The sequence below is a fragment of the Oncorhynchus tshawytscha genome, linkage group LG12 (assembly GCF_018296145.1).
Source record: "Oncorhynchus tshawytscha isolate Ot180627B linkage group LG12, Otsh_v2.0, whole genome shotgun sequence".
Classification (NCBI taxonomy): Eukaryota; Metazoa; Chordata; class Actinopteri; order Salmoniformes; family Salmonidae; genus Oncorhynchus; species Oncorhynchus tshawytscha.
The window spans coordinates 56,987,709-57,005,957 of record NC_056440.1 but is presented as its reverse complement, the minus strand read 5'-3'; the positions used below and the strand labels follow the sequence as shown (position 1 = coordinate 57,005,957).

The following is an 18,249-nucleotide window of genomic DNA, read 5'->3' as shown; positions in this document are numbered from 1 at the left end:
ATTTTCCTCATGATGCCATCTATTTTGTGAAGTGCACCAGTCCCTCCTGCAGCAAAGCACCTCCACAACATGATGCTGCCACCCCCGTGCTTCACGGTTGGGATGGTGTTCTTCGGCTTGCAAGCTTCATCTTTTTCCTCCAAACATAAAGATGGTCATTATGGCCAAACAGTTCTATTTTTGTTTCATCAGACCAGAGGACATTTCTCCAAAAAAGTATGATCTTTGTCCCCATGTGCAGTTGCAAACTGTAGTCTGTCTTTTTTATGGCGGTTTTGGAGCAGTGGCTTCTTCCTTGCTGAGCGGCCTTTCAGGTAATGTCGATATAGGACTCGTTTTACTGTGGATATAAATAATTTTGTACCTGTTTCCTCCAGCATCTTCACAAGGTCCTTTGCTGTTGTTCTGGGATTGATTTGCACTTTTCACACCAAAGTACGTTCATCTCTAGGAGACAGAACGCGTCTCCTTCCTGAGCGGTATGACGGCTGCGTGGTCCCATGGTGTTTATACTTGCGTACTATTTTTTGTACAGATGAACGTGGTACCTTCTTGGCGTTTGGAAATTGCTCCCAAGGATGAACCAGACTTGTGGTCTACAAAAAAATTGTTTAGGTCTTGGTTGATTTCTTTGGATTTTTCCATGATGTCAAGCAAATAGGCACCGAGTTTGAAAGTTGGCCTTGAAATACATCCACAGGTACACCTCCAATTGACTCGAATGATGTCAATTAGCATATCAGAAGCTTCTAAAGCCATGGCATAATTTTCGGGAATTTTACAAGCTGTTTAAAGGCACAGTCAACTTAGTGTATGTAAACTTCTGACCCACTGGAATTGTGATACAGTGAATTATAAGTGAAATAATCTGTATGTAAACAATTGTTGGAAAAATGATTTGTATCATGCACAAAGTAGATGTCCTAACCGACTTGCCAAAACTATAGTTTGTTAATTTAACAAGAAATTTGTGGAGTGGTTGAAAAATGAGTTTTAATGACTCCAACCTAAGTGTATATAAACTTCCGACTTCAACTGTATATTAAATCATTCATTATTAATATATGCCTACTGTATGATGGCTAGTAAATTATTTAGCTAACTAACGTTAGCCTGCCTAGCTGGAACTTCCAAAAGTCAATAATCCAGAGAGGGTGTAAGGTACAGGACAGCAGTCGGGCTCAGGGTCAGGTCAGGCAGAGGTCGGTAATCCAGAGTAGTGGGGCAAAAGTACAGGACGACAGGCAGGCTCAGGGTCAGGGCTGGCAGAATGGTCAGAACTAGACAACTAGACAACAGGAGCAGGAAAACAGGCAGGAGCAGGGAAAACAAAACGCTGGTAGGTTCTATGAACAAAACGAACTGGCAACAGACAAAAAGAGAACACAGGTATAAATACACAGGGGATAATGGGGAAGATGAGCGAAACAGATCAGGGCGTGACATATGTGGAGTTTAAGGCCCCGGAGTGAACATAATTGTACACTCGCAAAGCCGACTAAAAACGAGGGCTGAGGGGCTTACGTTGCAAACCTCCCTTGCTTGGCTAATCATTTGGACGGCCCTCCAAGATGACGACGGGGATTCCCCAAAAGGCACAAGGCGATGGTAAGTGTACGAGGGTGTGTCTTTTAAGTGTTTGGACCACAGCCATTGTGTCTCCCATTCAGATTGAAATATCTACAGTATACAGCATAAAACATATTTGGGATTTAAAAACTATGGGAAACTGCCCTGTATGAAAGATTAATGGTAAGGCCTAGTTCCTAACCACTCCATTTGCAAACCACTACTGAAACCACTTAAGTAAAGATTTGACATGTGTTTACTGTTCTATCTTTTATCATTGATATGTGTTTTGTAATGTCTGTTACGTGACATTTTGCAGAAAAATGGTAGGAGGCATGTGGTTCTGTGGGAGTTGGGTTCCTATTGCATGCATGAAGAGGTCTCTTACCATTTAGTGATTGTTGCTCACATGGGTTGAAGTTTTGTTTTGAGTGATATTAAGGCAAATTCAAAAGGATTTGATACTTATTGACAACATCTGTATGCTTTGTTGATGAGTAAGTCGGAAAAACCCTCCCTGTTTTATTTTATTAATTTACTTTGTCCATGAATGAGGGTTGTTTGTGGATAATCGAACCAAAGCCCCAAAATAGAATTGGCAGGATCTGTTCTGCTTGATATTGCTGTGAAAAGTGTAGTCTGCCACAGTGTTCTCAACAGACAGGGCCAGGACCCTGAAGTGGGCTGGGAGGTGTGAGGATGTAGGTCAGGAGCATATGAGAGGGACTTACATAACCACTGTTGTTTTTGATAGAGGAGATTGTGGAGAGAGAACTTTTATCCTGTATATATTAGACTATGAGACATTGCTTTCTATTCAAGTGGATACAGCCGTTGGCTGACTCAAACCAACAACAATCCTTGCTATTGTAGCATTGCGACTTTTTTTCAGTTGCAATGCTGCAGTAGAATTGCTGTGCTTTACCTTGGAGAGACTGATTAGTCCTTAGAGATGTGACATTAGCTTCATTCTAGGGACACATATATCACGCAGATAAAACAGGGGAAACTTATTTCATCGCACATTAAAATATCCATGAAAAACCTTTGCCTTATTATTATTATTTTATTCAACATCACATTCTCTGTTTTCCAGAACAAAATCCCAGGAATTGGCTTCCTGAAGATCCATGCTCCCTGGAATGTGCTCTGTCGGGAGGCAGAATTCATGAAGCTCAAGATGCCAACCAAAAAGGTATGGCCTGCCTTTAGATGGATCACTGTAGATCACTGGTCAGTTTCTATGGGAAGGCAGCTCCCGCTCAGGCCAGTCAAAGTTCTTCCCTCTCTTAGCACCTCAATGTGAGAACACGCTTTCCCCTAAAGTCAGGACAGCGAAGTCCCTGCACGGCTTCTGAAAGGTCTAAAACCCTAACTCTTTTTAAAGAGTACCTTAAATAACTCTCACAGCGCCCCGACGCCACCCTCCCCACCCTTCTCCCCCCCCAAAAAATAAAAAAGGGACTTGTCTTTTTCTACTAGCACTGACGTTGCTGATAAACACATTGTTGAGGGAACATGTCCTTGATACGATTGTGATGGGTTGTTGTCTCACCTAGCTATCATAAGATGAAGGCACGAATCGTAAGTCGCTCTGGATAAGAGTGTCTGTTAAATGACTAAATTGTTAAAACAAACAAGTAAAATGAAACTGATAGCCTTTCATGCACTCATTTCTCAACATGTTTTCTTCCTGTTTCCCCTTTCCCTTCAGGTGTACGAGGTCAAACAGGGAAGTGATGTGGTGGAGAGGATCAATCTGTTCATCCGCAAAGCGACTGCACCACTTCATCCTAAAGTGGAGCCGAATAGAGCCCAAAATGTGAAGCATCTCTCCCACCCTTTCTCCAGGGAAAAGCAGCACCTGTGAGTATAGTAGTAGCACTGAGACCTGTGGCATTGCTTCAGGGGTTTATTCTCATCATTGAACATTAAATACATTCTGACAAGTGATCAATGATGCAGAGCTCAAAGGTTAATGGGTCTACTTCCAGTACTATGCATGTGAGAAATTCAAAGTGGCTTGAAATGTTTATTGCAATCAGAAAGAAATGTATTTTCAATGCAAGACATGGGTACAATGCCACATTATAGCTATTTAAATCATTACAGCACATGTTGTGGCGTTATTAACACTAGAACCGCTAAAGCAGTCATTTTGACTGCTCATAAGTTTTAAAACAATTATTACTCTGCCATTTTTTCCGTTTTGCCCGCCTCTGTCCTTGACTTTTTCCTAAATAGGTCTATATAACACACTGCCGTTGTTAGAATCTCAATATGACAAACAGAACTGGAGTTATATACGAGGACGTGCCATTTAAAAAATAAATAATTGGGGGAGTACGTAGTGTACATAGTGAGCGCCTGCGTAATTTACAATGGCAAGAAGACCAAGATGAATGGATGCACATGTTGCCTTAGCGGTGCTACAAGATCCGAATGAAAATGAAAATGACTCAGATGGCGGGGAAGAAATGAATCATGATGATTATTCTTCGGATTCTGAGCCTCAGCCTGAATAACCTACACCTTCTAGGCTTAAGTGCAAAAAGAAAGCCAGAATGGTGGGAACTGCTAGGTTCCCCCGCCACAACCAAATGGAACAGTGAGAGAGGAGAGCAGAAGGGATGGCACCATTTAGATAGAACTTGCCAATGACACTGCTCCATGGAGATTATCAACACCAAATGTCATTACAGAGTAAGGACACTTCCTGGGATCTGTCTGTTGATGACCTGGTAGTGTTCATTTTAATCCGGTATGTCTGTAGAGTATTCGGTGAAAAGAGCGTGTGTGTGTGTGTGTGTGTGTGTGTGTGTGTATGGAGAGCTTTTGGTCAGACTTGAATGGGATACGTTTATTTCGAGAAAACTTGTCACGGGATTGCTTCAGAGAGATCATGCGTTACCTCCATTTTGATGACAAAGATACAAACAAATTCCCCATGGTATCCAGCGAATAAATAATTGACTATTTTTATTAATTGACTATTTTTCACTACTGTCATATCTCACATACTTCTTATAATGCCATTATTGCATATGTGCTGATTTTCACTATTTATCGAGCACACTTATAATGATGTTTAGGCTACTGATGTTTTCATCATTAGACTGTGAGTCTTGCTGACTGCGCGCCTTGGTGGTTAGGGTATTACTTTGTGTGTGTGTGTGGGGGGGGTCATTATAAAAGGAAGCTGTTAGCGTGTTCAATGGACGTACTGTATGCTTTCTGTTTCATAGCTGTAACAAAGGCACTCCACTAAACACCTGAATTTTTGTGTTTTTTAAAAGTAATTTTCCTTACATACTGTATAGCCTACAGTAACATAAACTAATGAAAATGCAATTGCTATTTGAAATAAAATAATGAGTATTCTGTTACCTTAGAACTTCATAAACACAACCAAATGATACTTTTTGCGATAGCATATATGAAATATGAATTACACTGTAAGAATGTCGCAGTCAAAATGACTGCTCATTTGCTTGAAGGGGGGTCCCACAAGGCCCAGCAGTTTTAGTGTTAAAGATTGTAATTAGTGAGCTGGATGCTTTTATGTGCAGAATATGTGATTATGTATGAATGATACAGGCTGCTACCTGTAATTATTCATCTCAGTAGGTGCGTTTCCCCATAATGTGATATGGCTGAGCTGAAATAAATGGAATTTAAATGGTTCTTCTACCCCCGCAGTCTTCACCAGTCTCGAGCTCTTTGTCATTTTTGACATGGTTAATGGCCCCACTGTGCCATGACGGTAATAATGTAGAGGTGCAATCAACAGACCCAAAATCAACAGGCCCAAAATCAACGGATACAAAATCTGAACAAATATGTTGTTTGGAAGAGATCCACTCTGCGATTCAATATTATTTTTAAACAGAGACCTATCTGATGTTCAAGGAATAATTCATCCGCATTTGGATGTTAGAATATTATGTATTGTAAAAAGCACAGTGTTTGAATGTGTTTCGAGCGAGGCTAGTAAACAAGCTGGATTTTATTCAAGAGAGTGGGCATAGAGGTTACAGGCTATTTTGAGCTCCTGACTCTCAATGAACACTGTGTAGGCCAGGCTGCTGACTAACCCTAGCTACCAATACATGTTGCAACCATATTCTCCTTGTAACCACCTTGTATTGTATGTCTGATCTAACTAATGACAGCACGTGTGTGGGACATCTTGGCCAGAAAATTTAAAAAACATCGCTGTCCACGTACCTACAAATCTGATATGACATGTCTGCACGGAACACAAACATAGTTTCTCCTGGTTGAGTACATGGCTCTTTAAATAAACCACTGACAGAAAGCTCCTCTGTCTTCTGTATTAACAGGTTTGATCTCTCAGACAGAGAGTCTTTCTTCGACAGCAAAACCAGGGCCTCAATAGTAAGTACTATAGATCTGCTTGAATGATGGGCAAGTCAATAAAAAGCCCCTCACACCACAAGTAAACTCATTTGTTTTGTTCATGTGATTTACTTTTCATTGGATTCTTTCTCAATCAGCGGATGTTGCTCCCAGTGGAGATGGTGTAGAACTTTACCGCTCAACAGAAACATCAATACTGAGCTAAAATGACTTTGGAGATAGCCATGAAGTCTGAAAACAACTTGCCCATCAATGCATTATGAGTGGTTCATTAATGGCCAGGAGCTGAGGTCCATTTCTGAACAAATTCATTGCACAAGACAGGATTTCTGCCCTATTTGGATGCGATTATTACCTGAGATCATCTTAATACATTGCGGAAGTATTATTATTATTTTTAAACATTTATGTTATTTACCCATTTAGGTTTATGAAGTGTTAAAACGTACAAGATGCACTAAAGCCAAATACACCATGGGTAAGCCGAGCCATGTCCCCTCTCTCTTGTGGATATTACAATGAATTTGTTTCCTTTAGGGTTGTAAATTACACCTGTCTTATCTTTCTAGACACCACTAGTATGCTGTAGTAGAATATTACTGCTATTGTGTGCCTTCTGTTTGATAGTCAAATTTAGAATCTCTTGAAAATGACTTTTACAGGAATCACCAGTCTCCTTGGCAATGGTGTGTACAGTGCTGCGTACCCTCTTCACGATGTGGGTATATTACTACACATATTATCAATACCCATGCAAAGCCAAGCGCTCTGTGACCAGACAACACTCATTGTGTCATTACGTGTCTTGCAGGGGGATGTTGACGGCATGGGGCCGGAGGCCAACGACAGGAAGGTGAGACGAGCAAATCATCTGTCATGTCAATATGCAATCAATGAAATCACCAACTGATCCAATATTTTGTGTCACTGTTAGCGATTATCATAAACCATTTTAATGTGAGGACAGGAAAGTCTCGTCGATAGCGACAGAGCATATTGAAAAGGTTCAAGCACAGAATTCAAATACTGTCTAAACGCAAGCCCTCAGCAACGATGGAGAGGAAAAGATCCATTTGGCTTAGAGAATAATTACACTGTATTGAAAGTGTCACCACGGCAACAGGCTTAATCCCTTTTCACCATCCTCAAGCATTGTACGACAACCAGTCTGGTCGAATCTAAGCGATTTAAGCCCAGAGCAAAGCAAATCTAAAGAATATCCAAGTTGCCGTATGGCAGTGGTATGTTTTTTCCCACCCATCTTCTGTAGTCCGTGCACAGAGCAAATTGAGTGCTCTCTCACAGAAATTACTTATGTCCTTGAGATGATGGCATGATCACATTTTAGAGGTGATGTTGTTATGAGTTGTTCCATGGTTTGTTGTTTTTCCAGTCCTGTGTTACGCTGGTCTACGATGAGTCACAGGCATCACTAATTTGTCTTGCAAAGTGGGAGCTCTGTTTGGGAACAGACAGGGCCATTGGGGTGGAGGATGGTAACCTACTGAAGCTCTGTTTGATGCTGTGCCATTGGGACTACAGTTCACTGTTCAGTAAAAAAAATAAAAAATTGTGAGACTCTGATGGCATGACCCCTGTGTGCCCATTTCCCTGCCTGAGAGCGATGGCACTTTATTAGTGAAACCTCATGTCTGACAGGCAGAGGAGTACAACATGAGACCAACAGTGAAATGTACTTATATAATTTCATGTAGATGCACGCTAGCGACTTCTGAGTAGCAATATAAGAGTCATCTAAATAACATTTGATGCTCAAGGATGATCTTGACCTGTCAGACGACGCAGACCACAGCACCCTGTCCCTACATGCTGACCCTGGGCCCGGTTTCATAAAACATCTTAAGTGGTTCCCTTAAGTACAAAAGTCCAGAGAGGACAAAAATAATTCCCTCGTTATTGAGATCACAACTTATTTATCTTATGATCATGACATAAAAGTTGTTTTGTCAAGATCTCGAGATAAACTCTATAAATAGGAGTGGACGTAAAGATGATAGATTGTCAGTGTGGCTGAGGCGGCAGAGTCCACAGTGGATCAGCGCATGAGTTTTTATTGATTGCTACACTAAGGGATGGTACATTTCATGCTAACATCATGCTTTCATTTGTGTTTGGAGCTCATTATCAGTTTTTAAGTTAGAATGTTAGCAAGCTAAATATCCCTTACCTTGAGCTAAGGGCTTCTGAAATCGTGGGGCATTCAAGCCCAGAATGATGCCTGACAGGCAGCACTGTCTCCCAGACTGAGTGGCACCCCAAAGACCATAGCCAATCGCATGCAAGCAACAACGTAGCTAACTTGGCTAGTCTTGTGAGCAAGCAAGCTAGTAGTCCTGTTTGCTAGCTAGTATCTCAGGCTCTGTAGTAGTCACATTATTATTTTTTTGTTTTGTTTGTTTATTACCCACTTTTTCTCCCCAATATCGATTTTGTCTCATTGCTGCAACTCCCCAACGGACTCGGGAGACGAAGGTCGAGTCATGCGTTCTCCCGCCAAACCGTGCTTCTTAACACCCGCACCAATGTGTTGGAGGAAACACAGTTCAACTGGCGACCAAGGTCAGCCTGCAGGCTCACGGCCCACCACAAGGAGTCGCTAGAGCGTGATGAGCCAAGGAAAGCCCCTCCGGCCAAACCCTCCCCCAACCCTGATGATGCTGGGCCAATTGTGTGCTGCCTTATGGGACTTCCAATCACGGCCGGTTGTGACACATCCCGGGATGGAACCCGGGTCTGTAGTGACGCCTCTAGCACTACAGTGCCTCTAGCACTGTCTTAGACCGCTGTACCACTCGGGAGGCCCAGTAACATTATTTCTGACACCTTTATCAGAATCCCACAGTTCTTCCATGTTTACTTAATGAGAATAGTATACATTATTATGCATAATTTAGAAAATGCCAGCAGAGGGGGTCAGAGTTTAACATGTTAATCAGTTTGTCCCCCGCGGGATAGTTGAGCTGATGTAGGCTAATGTGATTAGCAGGAGGTTGTAAGTAACAAGAACATTTCCCAGGACATAGACATATCTGTTATTGGCAGAAATCTTAAATTCTTGTTAATCTTACTGTGTTGACCAATCTACAGTAGCCATTACAGTAGAATAATACCATGCTATTGTTTGAGGAGAATGCACAGTTATGAACTTGAAAATGTATTAATAAACCAATTAGGCACATTTGGGGCAGTCTTGATACACAATTTTGAACAGAAATGCAATGGTTCATTGGATCAGTAAAAAAAAACTTTGCACATACACTCCTGCCATCTAGTGGGAAAAATCTAAATTGCCCCTGGACTGGCATAATACATTATGACCTTTCTCTTGCATTTCAAAGATGATGGTACAAACAAATACCAAAAAATTCATGTTTTTTTTTCTTAGTATTATCTTCTACCAGATCAAATGTGTTATAATCTCCTATAGTAATTTAACATTTCAACAAACTTCAAAGTGTTTACTTTAAAATGGTATCAAGAATATGCATATCCTTGCTTCAGGTCCTGATTTGGGTATGTCATTTTTTTTTAAAGGGGCAGATCCTTAAGAGTTTTTAAAATGTGTTCTGCAACTGACTAAAGTTAAGGAAACTTTAAGGGAAAAGATCATGGGAAAATAAACTTAAGGGGTTTTAATGCAACCGGCCCCTGGATCTTAATGGCACTGATTCTGTGTCACGGCTGACTAGGTGTGTAGATTGGAATCAGGCGCCGAGAGCAGAGACTTCCAGGGGAAAGATGCACTTTATTCCGGCACCAAAAGTAAATGCCCAAACACACAGGACACAAAATACTGACCAACCCAAAACACAGGGTAACACGGTCCGGAGCACAAACAACACCAACGACACAAACGTGAACACCAAAATAATCCCGCACAACAAAGGTTGCGGGTTCCACAGGCTAAATAGGGAAGTGAATCAAGAACACACAAAATAGGAACAGGTGTAACTAATGAGACAAAACTAACCGAAAGGAAAAAGGGATCGTTGGCAGCGCCAACTTCGGCGGGAGTCGTGACATTCTGTGTACAGATGTACTCAATCACACAGACATAATGTACTTTGCCTTTGGCAAAACTCAGGCTGCAATTATAGCATTGAGATCACAGCGCAGCTGTGACTAGTAACGGCCATGCAATATTTCATAAGGGCTTCGTGATGGGACTGACCGTTTCCTATCAGCATTTTTTAAATGCATAATCTGCATGATGAATTTCAATCATCTATGAGCCCAAACCGAGTGTTTTATAATGAGTCTCGGAAGTAAGATAAGAAGCTAGATTAAATAGTAATTAAATTAAATGTTGTTTTCCATCATGGATTTGCCTCTAAGTATTTTGTTTAATTAAAGATGTTGTTTTACCCGTTATTGTCTTGTCAGATCTTGTATGATGAATGGGCAAGCTACAGTGTCTTCTACAAGTACCAACCAATTGGGTTAATCAGGTGAGAGAATCCTGCTCTAAATTCTAGGACATGACAATGCAGAGAGTACATACTGCACTGTATTGTAGCAATCAAACAGACAAAGCATTATATCATGTGCTTGAGTTAATGTTAGTTAATCACCATATCTGAATTGATTCCTGATGTATGTACTCAGTGCTGCTTTCCTTCCTCTCCTGCAGGAAGTACTTTGGGGAGAAGATTGGCCTGTACTTTGCCTGGCTGGGGGTTTACACCCAGATGCTGATCCCTGCTGCCATAGTGGGGGCCATAGTGTTCCTGTACGGCTGTGCCACTGTGGACAATGACATTCCCAGGTACACTGACCTCCCACAACTACAATTAAACCCACAACTACGAACAACGTCACTTATAACTACACGTAAAACTACACCAACATGTTTAGATTTCTAATGGCATGGAAGCACTCGTGAGGGTTTATCAAAAACCCAAGAGTTGCTAAACACTGTGTTGTGACAGTTGCACAGCAATACTGTAGCCTACCCATACTGTCATAGGCTACCTGTCTATTAAATGAGCGATGGAATGGTAGCCTAATATTGGTTGTGTAGCAGTAAATAAATGCTGCTATGTGATTTTCTTACCAACGGCAAATGCATCCATTTTATCATTAGACCTGTGTTATTATTAGCCTACCATTATTATAATTACTGTTCATCAACCACCTCCATTTCCCAAAATGACAATAATTGCTTGCAATACTGTTGATTAACCACTAGAAGTTGTGCATACGCATGGTCTGAGATTTGCGTGGAGATACGCACACACTTTCCCGTCAAATTCAAAATTGGATAAATAACAACCTTTGCGGGAACTGACGGTATGCAAGGATTAGTCTTTTTTGTGCACTACTACATTCATTCATTCCTCGTTGCTGTTGGACTCTATAGCCTCTAAAACTGGTAACTGAGTTTATGCTGGTGATTATGGTTAGATCTCTTTTACAGAGGTTTTCCACAAATGTTCTTCTCCCACGCACAGCATGGAGATTTGTGATCCGAGAAACAACATCACCATGTGCCCACTGTGTGACCGCGCTTGCAGCTACTGGAAGCTGAAGACCGCATGCGGCACGGCCAGGGCCAGCCATCTCTTTGACAACCCGGCCACTGTCTTCTTCTCCATCTTCATGGCCCTCTGGGGTGAGCCATCCCTCCCATGTTCTCTCTCTCTCATCTTCTGCCAATAAAACAATGCCATCTGCTACAGACCACAGGATCAGGCAGAGTCCTGCAGGGCAACCTGGTCTCAGAGCCAACCTACTATTGTTTTTTACTTAAATAACCATCTGTCTTATGTAACCATACCAAACAAAACATATAATACTACTTTGAGTGTCCTGGATTTACATTTACTATGTTACGTCTAGTCTATGAGACCAGGCTGTGCAGGGCCACGGGAGACCAGTGTCAGTTGCCATTAGAAGATGGTCTTTTGAGTTAAAATTGTGGTAAAGGTTCAGATTGTAGGTTCCTATATTAAGAGGAGATAAGATCATAACCTGTTTGAGTTTCAGAGATGTTGATCTTTTGGACTATATTTTGACGTTTAAACCCTGGTCCATTCACTTTGCTCTGTCTTTCTCATACTGTAGTCATTAAGCAGTCCCTCCAGGATTTCGTGGTGATTTAAAAAAAATATTTTTTTTTAAACTTGTGGGCAAAAATGCCTGATTATACTGCGGCAATTATAATATTGTTCATTGCATTATGCAATGATTTTGTCCAATTTGTCACAAATAGGCTGATGAAGGAAAAATTGATTGGTTGACATTGCGAGTCCTCTTTGTTATGCAGTGATCTGTCAGTTCTAATGCAATAAAACTGCAATTATTTGACTGTTTTATGTGGTAATATTGCAGTAATTGGTCAAATTTGCAAGCTCTTGCATAATAGTCTCGAAAACCAAACCTTAGGCAGTGACTAGACCTAGGGTCTGGTTTCAATGTTGGACTATTTTGGCATATACAGTAGCAGGGGTATTCAACCAGGGATCCGTGGAGGTACTGCAGGGGATCTGCATTTTTCTCCCAGTGTATCGCTAGCAACAACAGAATAAAGGAATTTTGAATTACATAAGTACAGGAGAAACGAGGAGAATCTCTTCTTTCTAATGATTTCAACTTTATTGCTAAACTGCTAATTGTGAGCAAATTAAACTCATTGGAGCAAATTACACTCACTGATGTATTTTTGCCAAGACATGGCTAACCTTTGTTTAAACAGCTGCTCTTAGGAGTTTTGAGTTACCTTTCTAGCTAATGGGCTATGCTAGTTTACAAAATAATAAAAAACTATCTACCAAATCTATTCATTTTAATATGTTGCCATATTATTACATTTTTTGCTAACGTATGATGAGGGTCCCTGGCCCGCCGGTTTGCCTGGGAGGGGATCCCATCCTTCAACCTTTCCAACGTCAGTCGTCACACTTCAGTAAAACACAAAATAGTAGCCGGCAAGATGGAGATCAGAGGTTCTTTTTAATGATTGCATTTCACAAGTGGCTAGTTTGCATCAATTACCTTCACTAAAAACCACTGCAAAGGCCTTCAAACTTTTGTTTCGAATCGCGACGTTCTGACTTGTCTGCCTCGTGATTTGTTGGGAGAGTTATCTGTCTGAATAGGACCCACCCCGGATAGAGTAGTGATGTACGCAGAGACGTTGTTTCTCTATGCCAAAAGTGTCCATCACTGAAACCAGACCCTGGTCACTGTTGCCTTGTGTCTGGTTTCCCGAGACTACGCATAATAAGATGGCTATTGTTGATTTTGCTAAACAAATTTTGATTGCAGAATCCTGGAGGGACTGATTTTAAGGATGAGTTGTGTTTTGTTTCCCAGCTGCCATGTTCATGGAGCACTGGAAGAGAAGGCAAATGAGACTAAATTACATCTGGGATTTGACTGGCTTTGAAGAGGAAGAGGTGAGCCTATGCCCTTGTTTTGGAACCTGTTTGGCCAATTTGGACAAGAACATCTGATACAATAAACATTGAAAAATGATTTCTCCTCTTAATCATGTTTTTTATGTTTTATATTATGGTGGTTCCTGAAGCAGATGCACAAGGTTTGAAATTGATTTTATTTATTTATGAACTTCATTTTCTAGCAGCTTTCTCTGCAGATGCTGTTACTCAATACTAACCAACTTCCCCCAACAAGGTTTATATCACTCTCCTTCACTCTAACACTCTTATCTATTTCAGAAAGAATTCATGGTATGTTACCTGTAAAAAAGAATAAGGCATTGTTTATATGACCCCCTATCAAACAGTCCCTTATTTGCCACTTTGAGGGGTGAGGGGTGGGAGTAGCCTAATGGCAATCTGGCCACCAAGTTTCAAAGTTTACTCGCCACGTGCACAGGATACAACAGGTGTAAAACAGTACAGTGAAACGCTTAGTTGTGAGCTCTTTCCCAACAGTGTAGTGATGAAAGTAATAACATAGATGAAATAACAAATAAAACTCAAGAAATAGGAGAAAAGATCAAGACAATACCGCAACATTGACTAGGTCTTGAGGCAGAATTTAATGTTCCATGTTTTTTACCCCCACCCCTCACTCACTCTCTCTCTCTCTCTCTCTCTCTCTCTCTCTCTCTCACCTACTCTCTTGCTCTCGCCTGCTCACTCGCTCACTCACTCACTCACTCACTCACTCACTCACTCACTCACTCACTCACTCACTCACTCACACACTAAGGTGCTTCTTAACATCCCCTGTCCTCATATTGTTTTTACATTTAGGCACTAGGCAGCACCTCCTGATGGTAGCATTTATTCCCCTTATACCTGCCTTACCACCAGGGTATCTGGTAAACTGTGCTTCATGGCTGACTGCTGTGGTTCTCCTTTGACGGTTTTTTAAAAAAAGACACTTGCTTTACCTTCTCTATTTCTGTCTGCACACACAGATATGGGCTTGCTTCTGTTTAATATGAAATGACTGCAATGACTGTTTAGGTTTACTGGTAGATGGGGGTAAGGTTGTTAAGTAGACAGGCAAGATAATGAATATAACCTGTAGAGGTATTCTAATAGGTGTCCTTATCAGAATGAGGGTAAAGTAAACGTTTCCAAATGCATGAATGCCAAACCCATTTTGTAAAACCTGCATCCCCTCTAACAGACACGGTACTCCTAACATTGTTCTTTCACGCATTTCCTCCTGTATGCTAGAAATGTTGGTGGTGTTCCCCACCGCACTGAGCTGAAACACTTAGCAGGTGACAAGAGTTTTCTGTGTGGGTGTTGCTATGTACTTGACAACTGGTAAAAACGCCATTTGACCTGGATGATGTCAGTTCCTCCATCTTGAGGGAAATGTGTTGATACCGCTGGACGAGCGTGTATATTAATGTGCATCTGTCCCCTCTAGGGCCACCATAGGGCTGAGTATGAGATCCAAGTCATGCAGAAGACCCTGAAGAAACAGGATATGTCTCCCAAGGTAAGCCTTTTCCTATGCCTCTTGGTGGGCTGTTCAACAACACACTATCAATATTATTAAATGATTTATTTATTCTATGTATGTGTCCGTGCATAGAATAAATCAACGATTGAAGATTATGCATGTGTTCAGTGTTTCTCTTGTCTATTATTTTGCTGCATCAAGTGTCTGTTGCGCTGGTGCGCTTGATTTATAGTGTCAGAGGTGGGGACTGGAACCATCATAGTAGAAGCACACAGAGTGCTTCTCCCCTCTCTCTGTCCTCTGGGCGACATTTCCCTTTCGCAAACACACATGGCATTTGTCGCCTCCACTTTTTGTTCTCGCGTGAACTCCACCATTGTAAAGTTATCAACGTACTCCACATGCACGTCTCAACTTCTCCTAGGCTGTAAAATATAGTGTATCCTGGAGTTGTCCACAACCCATACCCCCTCCCTCAGATATAGCTATCAACTCTTTTATTAGTCTTGGATGCTCTGCAGTCGTATCGTAAGATGAACAGCCTTTGCTGTCTCTATGTACTGCTGCATAACAACAGTTAGCACATGTTGGATATCAACACATGCCAGGGTGGTTGTTTATGTCTGGCTTTCTCTGTTTAGCAGCAAAACTACAGCTCAGGCATGTCAGCTCCTTTCTCATCAGACCTCAAAGGGGTCATTACTTTCCCTTGCTCCTCTGGAAACAGGGTCTGATGTCGCTGATCCTCTTTTTTTTAATACACATGAAGATGTGATTTGACTGCACAGTTTTGTGTCCGGGAGCTCCCATTATGTGTGCTTGATTGGAGCGGCGTCAGTCCGCTCGGGGCGAGAGTCCCTCAGACTTGTTTGAAAATGGCTGTGTCAGCGTAAGCAATCACTGCTGAGGTCACGATCGCTGTCAGATAGATACTACTGCTTGTTTGCTCCTTTATGTTTGCTCTTATTTCTCACTTGATTATGTATTAATTACTCTGTTTCAGGAAAAAAAAGTGAAACTGACATGTACGGACCGTGCACCAGCATATATGACAGGACTTTTCACTATGCTTATTATGGTAAGTTGATGTGCCCAGGGCCCACATGGCTTGTTAGTCTCTGGTATTAGATACAGGGACGTCACTAGTCTAGCAATTGAAAGCAATGCAGATCTTCTGCAGACACACACACACACAAATTAGGCCTATGTGTAACTGCCAGAATAGTGGAAACACTTGAGTAAATGAGGGATACAAAATATATTGAAAGCAGATGCTTCCTCACAGATGTGATTTCTGAGTTAATTAAGCAGTTGTAACAATTTGGTGGAAGAAGGATTAGACCAAAGCGCAGCGTAATACGTGTTTATGATACCTTTAATAAACTGAACACTGAATAGAAACGAACAAGAGAATAAAGGAAAACCGAAACAGTCCCGTATGGTGAAAACACTGAAACGGAAAATAACTACCCACAAACACAGGTGGGAACAGGCTACCTAAGTATGGTTCTCAGAGACAATGATAGACAGCTGCCTCTGATTGGGAACCATACCAGGCGAAACACAGAAATACAAAACATAGAACAAAACCATAGAATGCCCACCCCAACTCATGCCCTGACCAAACCAAAAATAGAGACATAAAACGTAAACCCCACTCCACCTTAGTCTTGGCCCACTTATGTGGCGCCTCTGGAGTGGCGACCCTCGCCGCCGACCTCGGACTGGGGACCCATACCGCGGGCCCCGAATAGGAGGGAGACTCTGGCGGCGCCGGAGTGAAGGGCGGCTCCGGAGTGACGGACGGCTCTGGCGGCTCCGGAGTGACGGGCGGCTCTGGCGGCTCCAGACTGACGGGCGGCTCTGGCGGCTCCGGACCGACGGGCGGCTCTGGCAGCTCTGGACTGACGGGTGGCTCTGGCAGCTCCAGACTGACGGGCGGCTCTGGCAGCTCCGGACAGACGGGCGGCTCTGGCAGCTCCAGATAGGCGGGAGTGAAGGGCGGCTCTTGCAGCTCCGGACAGACGTGCGATTCTGGCAGGTCCGGACAGACGGGCGGCTCTGGCAGCTCCTGACTGGCACTGACAGGCGGGAGGCTCCGGCAGCTCCTGACAGACGGGAGGCTCCGGCAGCTCCGGACTGACGGGCGGCTCTGGCAGCTCCGGACAGACGGGAGTGAAGGGCGGCTCTGGCAGCTCCAGACAGACGGGCGGCTCTGGCAGCTCCTGACTGACGGGCGGCTCAGGCAGCTCCTGACTGACGGGCGGCTCCGGCAGCTCCTGACTGACGGGCGGCTCCGGCAGCTCCTGACTGACGGGCGGTTCCGGCAGCTCCTGACTGACGGCGGCTCCGGCAGCTCCTGACTGACGGGCGGCTCCGGCAGCTCCTGACAGACAGGAGGGAGAACCTGGAGCGAGGAGACGGAGAGACAGCCTGGTGCGTGGTGCTGCCACAGGGCCCACCAGGCTGGGTAGACCTACAGGAGGCCTGGCGCGTAGAGGAGGCACCGAATGGACTGGGCCGTGGAGGCGCACTGGAGGTCGAGCAACGAGCCTGCACAACCTGTCCTGGCTGGATACCCCCTGTAGCCCGGCAAGTGCGGCGGGTTGGAACAGACTGCACTGGGCTGTGCTGGCGAACCGGGGACACCGTGCGTATGGCTGGTGCCATATGACCCGGGCCGAGGAGACGCACTGGAGACCAGATGCGCTGAGCCGGCTTCATCCCTCCTGGCTCGATGCCCACTCTAGCCCGGCCGATTCACGGAGCTGCGATGTAGTGCACCGGGCTATGAGTGCGCACTGGGGACACCGTGCGCCTCACCGCATAACACGGTGCCTGCCCGGTCACTCTCTCGCCTCGGTAAGCACAGGGAGTTGGCTCAGGTCTCCTACCTGACTTTGCCAATCTCCCTGTGTGCCCCCCCAAGAAAATAGAGACATAAAAAAGGAACTAAGGTCAGGACGTGACAGCAATCCCATCATGCTTAGGGTCATGTATTATTTTGGCTACCATAGCTATGCCCCCATAGTATGACAATTCCCTCATCCACAGGACACGAGTGGTCACAATGGTTTGTTGATCATGAAAACGATGTATGCCATGGCCATCTCAGTCACCAGATCTCAACCCGATTAAACATTTATGGGAGATTCTGGGGCAGAAATATGTGTTAATATGTGTTAATATGTGTTAATTTATTAAAAATGAAGATATTTTTAGGAGATGGGATGTTGGATTGGGTTCAAGTCCGGGCTCTGGCTGGGCCACTCAAGGATATTCAGAGACTTGTCCCAATGCCACTCCTGCGTTAATCTTGGCTGAGTGCTTAGGGTCGTTGTCCTGTTGGAAGGTGAACATTCGCCTCAGTCTGAGGTCCTGAACTCTCTG

General features: G+C 43.4%; 1 protein-coding gene across 3 annotated transcripts in view; it reads left to right on the top strand.

Annotated features, from left to right (window-relative positions):
• Window positions 1-18,249, top strand: part of LOC112263518 (anoctamin-1) — a 57,843-nt gene that overhangs the window by 25,249 nt on the left and 14,345 nt on the right. For 2 of the 3 annotated variants that reach the window (XM_024439902.2, XM_024439900.2), the window contains exons 4-16: window positions 2,666-2,764; window positions 3,284-3,435; window positions 5,913-5,967; window positions 6,376-6,427; window positions 6,612-6,667; window positions 6,761-6,802; window positions 10,354-10,418; window positions 10,601-10,735; window positions 11,421-11,581; window positions 13,285-13,367; window positions 13,502-13,510; window positions 14,824-14,895; window positions 15,863-15,937. In XM_024439902.2, the coding sequence (XP_024295670.1) occupies window positions 2,666-2,764; window positions 3,284-3,435; window positions 5,913-5,967; window positions 6,376-6,427; window positions 6,612-6,667; window positions 6,761-6,802; window positions 10,354-10,418; window positions 10,601-10,735; window positions 11,421-11,581; window positions 13,285-13,367; window positions 13,502-13,510; window positions 14,824-14,895; window positions 15,863-15,937 (1,056 nt within the window). The remainder of the gene's footprint in view (window positions 1-2,665; window positions 2,765-3,283; window positions 3,436-5,912; window positions 5,968-6,375; window positions 6,428-6,611; window positions 6,668-6,760; window positions 6,803-10,353; window positions 10,419-10,600; window positions 10,736-11,420; window positions 11,582-13,284; window positions 13,368-13,501; window positions 13,511-14,823; window positions 14,896-15,862; window positions 15,938-18,249) is intronic. The other variant, XM_024439901.2, reaches the window with a different exon arrangement.